Source organism: Mesitornis unicolor, unplaced genomic scaffold (genome assembly GCF_000695765.1).
Source record: "Mesitornis unicolor isolate BGI_N332 unplaced genomic scaffold, ASM69576v1 scaffold5971, whole genome shotgun sequence".
NCBI classification, from domain to species: domain Eukaryota; kingdom Metazoa; phylum Chordata; class Aves; order Mesitornithiformes; family Mesitornithidae; genus Mesitornis; species Mesitornis unicolor.
Window position 1 is genome coordinate 29,816 of NW_010161608.1, and position 4,763 is coordinate 34,578.

Consider the following 4,763-nt stretch of genomic DNA (forward strand, 5'->3'; position numbering starts at 1 on the left):
CGTTGGAGTCTCCCAGGCTGGTCTAGGCCTTGCAGGCACCAGCAGCATTCAGCAGGGAGGGACTGGAAGGGGTAAATAGCGAGGGTGGCTGAAGGGGAGCATAATTCCTAGATGTCCTGCTTCTTTCAGATGACCTTAGGATTGGAAGGAATTGTCAGCTAGGGAGAGGGGTCTTGTTTTGCAGCTGCTCTTTTGGGCAGGAGCACTGAATCTTCTCCCACCCTTGTGCAAGCATTTGGGTGTCATCTCCTGCTGTGGGACTGACCTGTGCTGCACAGGGCTGCTGGAAAAGTACTTCTTGGTAAACAGGAGGGGGGCTGTGGGGATGGGTAGGCGTTGGTGCTGAATATAGCAAGGGATTGGAGTGCTGTGGTGGGACAAGCAGCTGCTCTAGTCGCGCAAATAACTGTCCTGGTATTTGGATTTTTTATTATTTCTTTTTTCTGTCTTTGTGTGAGCTGTCAGCTGTTAGCAGGTCACTGGGGAAGAGGGCAGAGCCTATTGCTCTAGATAAACAGATCTTGGCTTGAGACTTGAAGCTGTGCTAGAGCTGGCTGCCTGTGGCCCCTGAGCTGTCTGTTTTGAGGGCTTGTCACCTCCTGTGAGCTGCCGTGTCATCAGGGCTGCTTTTAAAAGGCCGTGAGGTGGGGTGTTGCTGCAGGAGCTGCCTTTTTTTTCCTATAAGTGACTGGCCTGGCTGACGCACAGCCTTCTGACCCAAATGGCAGTGTCCTGTAGCAGGGGCTGGCTTGCATGTGGTGCTCTCCTCCCTCCCTCCCTCTTGGATATGATGTTTCACTCAGCTTTGCAGAAGCTGAAGAGTGGCAGAATGAGGCTAGCAGTTCTGCTCAACAGCCTCCAGCTTAAATATCCTTGCAGAAAAGCTAGCTGTAATACATAGTTCAGCAGTGGGTTTTTCAGGGACTGCTACTTCTGCTCCCCCCATGCCTGTCAGTCCCAAGGTGTGGGTCTGCTTCTTCTCCCTCAACCTGAGCCCAGCAGAAGACTTAGCTGAGGAGTACACGTTGGGTGTGTGTATCTAGTGAAAATCCCTTTCAGTAAAGGTTTGGTCCTCGCTCTGTATGTCTTTTGGCAGCCTTACATGAAAAGGCTCTACTCTTTAGCTTCTTTGGGCCTTTAACTTAAAATGCTCTGGGACTGCATCTTATTTTCTGTGAGCTACATTGGCTTCATTTTGGCAGGGCTTTCCACCAGGATAGGCTGCAGTGCTCTACTGGCCTCCCCCACCTCTGCTTCTGGATCCCTCTTTGTGCTCTGAAGATGTTCCTTTTCTCTCAGAGCAACAACTCGGTGTGTAGTCAAAGCTGGGAAGATGACAGGCAGGACACAGTAACACATGCAGTTGTAACCCCTGGAGCCTGCTGTTCTCAGCTGCCAGATAAGGGTAGCAGCCCCTGAGGTAGCAGCCCCATCCAGGGACTGACATGAACAGGTCAGACTGATGTAAAATTTGAATGGCAATCTGTGCTGTCTGCTAAGGATGTCCCACGGCAGGTGTGGGCTGGGAGTTGCTGAGAGGCGCTCCCTCATCTCTTTGGGAGTTTTGCAGCATGGAGCAGAGAGTTCCTGCTAGTGTGGTGACGTGCTCCCTGTTTGCTGATGTCTGTTGTAAATCACATGTGTGAGTACAGTTTGCTGCCCTTCTGACTTACTTCTTTATCTCCTTGCTCTTCAAGATCTGTCACAACATCCTGGTCCTGTGTCTGCGGGAGCTGTTTGAGTTCAGGTACATGCAGACTGACCCAAACTGGTCAAACTTCTTCTATGACCCACAGTTGCACAAGGTAAGCCCAAGCAGCTGCTGTTCTGCCTATACAAGTGCTGGTTTTCACCAGCTCTTGATTATTCCCCATTCCCAGAGTTTAACAAGCCCTTACTGTGATTCTCTCAGATTCCTGTCTTTGGGTGGGTAGGACAGTGAAACCTGTCCCTCTGCCACTTGTCCTCACTTAGTCTGGGTAGGAGAGCAGGGCTGCCTGTCCTCAGCCTTAGATCCAGTCACAGCTACTTCCTTAGCTTCAGGGTCTGTTTTGGAGCTGGTCAGTGGGAAGTTGCAGCTGGCAGTGCTTTACCAGGGCACAGCTGAGCTAGGGACTCATTAGTTGAATGCTTTTGTCCTGTATTGTGCTAAAGATAAGGGTGCCTGGGGAAGCCACTACATGTCCTGCTTGTTTGTTTGGCTGCCTGCTTGTACCCTGCAGGTCAGATGGAAATGCTTGTTCATCCCTGAGGTCTGTGCTGGGACTGGCTTCTGTGCTGCTGTCCCCACACAGAAAGCCTGAGTGGAGTTACCAGCTGAGCAGGTGTGACAGTGTGAGCATAGGCCACATCTCTGCCATGTACCAGCAAAAATGCTTGTGCTGCTGTCAGGGAATAAAGGAGTTAGGGGGGAGCTGAGCTGCAGTGGAAAGGCTCTCCAGTCATCTGAGCTTCCTGAAGACACCAGAAGACTTCTTAAGGTCAGGCTCTACTTGAGTGGTTCACAGTGTGATACAGATGGGTTTGTCCATTTCCAGGTGGCCCTGCTGGACTTTGGAGCAACACGAGGGTTTGATGAGAAGTTCACAGATCTCTACATAGAGGTGAGGACTTGCACTGTATCCTAGAGTGCTGCACTGGGTGGTCTTGAGCATCATTTTGCAAATAGTCTATCTCTTAGCTGCCTCACTTTGTACTTGAATCCACTTAGGGTGTGGAGGGAATCAGGGCTGGAAACAAGAGAGAGATCTTTGTTTTGGTGTCATCCCTTAGCACAGCCTTCTGCATGTCTGCTGGCATACTGCCTCTGGCTGACTGAGTTTGGATGGTTAAATTGCTTGACAAATGTGGAGGACTGTCATGCTACTTACGGGGAGACTCAGAGAGCAGAGCATCTCAGAGCACTCGGAATTCAGTGATTTTTATATGACAGTGTGCAGGAATTGCTTGTCCTGTTCACTGTCACTTTCTTTGTGATCACCACGTTCTGCCCTTTGTAAATTGAGCTGCAGGGGCTAGCAGACATCACCTAAAGCTTCTCACAGTTGGCTCTATTGTTTTGTTGGGGGAGGGGCTGATTGATTAATGAAGCTTTTTTGATCTCCCTTTTGTTCTCTGGGCTATGTGTAGCCCTACTGGGAAGAGCTTTGGAGAGCCAGCAGCTCTATCTTTTTGCCAGCAGGCAGGCAGCATGTGTACCTTGTAGCCTATGTAGTAGTCCTGTACTTGGGACATTTGTCAGTCATCCCCTAGCAATCCTGAAAGTGTTGCTCCTGTTCAGGTCATCAAGGCAGCTGCTGACATGGACAGAGAGAGAGTACTGAAGAAGTCAATTGAAATGAAATTCCTCACTGGCTATGAAGTCAAGGTATGGAGAAGGGTCTGCTTTTAGTGGTGGCCGCTGATGAGTTTGTGGGTCTGTGGACCTCCCCAGATTTCTTGTCATTGTCAGTGTGACAGCCCTGTTGATAAGGGTGAGGGAAGAGGGCAAAAAAGGTTTTGGATTTTGTTCTCACTTCCTTTTGGAACCAGGAGCAGTGATGATGATACAGCTAACCTCAAAACCACTGCCCTTCCTTCTCCCCCAGCAAGACCCAGCTGGTAGTGATGACTGCTGAAATTTCATGACCAGGCACACGGTCTTCCGAAACATTTAGCTGCTTGAAACTGTATTAACCAAATGTCTATCAGTCTGCTGGGGGCTGGAGGTTACCTTTGTTGTGGATATAGCGAGGTATTTCTCCTGAGCTGCTGCCATTCGTGCTAGCATTTCTCCTCTTCCATGCTGCTGGTTAAAATGGCTACTGATGTTATTTATACCTCTTTCCTTTTGGTCAGGAAATGGAAGATGCCCACTTAAATGCTGTCCTCATCCTGGGAGAGGCTTTTGCGTCTGAGGAACCTTTTGATTTTGGCAACCAAAGCACCACTGAAAAGATCCATGGCTTAATCCCAGTCATGCTGAAGCATCGGCTTGTCCCTCCGCCAGAGGAGACCTACTCTCTTCATCGGAAGATGGGGGGTTCTTTCCTTATCTGCACCAAACTGAAAGCCAAAATTCCCTGCAAAAACATGTTCCAAGAGGCATATAGCAAATATTGGAGCAGTAGGGGCAAGAAGCCAGAGGAGTAGTAAGAATGAACTAACATGTCCTGTCCCGAGGGCACAGGTCAGCTGCGCCTTGCAGAGAGTGTTGTAGCCTCCCATGCGTTGCACCCCAGCTCCATCCTCTTGAGATGCAGCACCCTGTGCCCTGGAAGCCAAGCGTGCGTTTCACACGGACAAAGCTGTTCTTTCGTGCTGTGTCTGTCCTACACTGACTGCCGGGACAGCCCGCAGCTTGCTGGAAAACTCTTCTTGAGTGCTTCGGTACTGTTTCAAGACACCAGCCAACCACCCTGAAAGCATTTTTAATATTGTGATGGCGGCTGCATATTGATTGGGTTTTATAACTGAGTAGAGGAAGGAGGACAAGAGCAGAATTTAATCTTGAAACCTGTTTGTAATTCTCCAAAAATTGTTTTTTTTAAAAACCTTCCCTCTTTCATGCTAAGGTGGAATTCAAGTAGTTTTCATACTGTGAAGTATAGAAAGAAATACCAAGGTGGTACCCTACCACAGACACAGTCAGCACCTCTTCCATTTTTGTAAATCAAGTGGTGGCAGTCTAAGAACCCTCCTGGATTTTACTGACATTGATTTAATGCAAAGGGATGTGTGTGTACAAAGGATGAAGCTTTATGCTTTCTCCCTCTTTTTGGCTT

The 4,763-nt window shown here is 49.0% G+C and overlaps 1 protein-coding gene across 1 annotated transcript in view; it reads left to right on the forward strand.

Moving 5' to 3' along the window:
• The window catches only part of ADCK3 (aarF domain containing kinase 3), a 32,589-nt gene extending 28,075 nt beyond the window's left edge, over positions 1-4,514 (forward strand). Inside the window, exons 11-14 of the mRNA XM_010193374.1 lie at positions 1,698-1,805; positions 2,538-2,603; positions 3,281-3,367; positions 3,838-4,514. Of these exons, the coding sequence (XP_010191676.1) occupies positions 1,698-1,805; positions 2,538-2,603; positions 3,281-3,367; positions 3,838-4,131 (555 nt within the window). The 3' untranslated portion in view covers positions 4,132-4,514. The remainder of the gene's footprint in view (positions 1-1,697; positions 1,806-2,537; positions 2,604-3,280; positions 3,368-3,837) is intronic.
• The last annotated feature ends 249 nt before the right edge of the window (positions 4,515-4,763 follow it).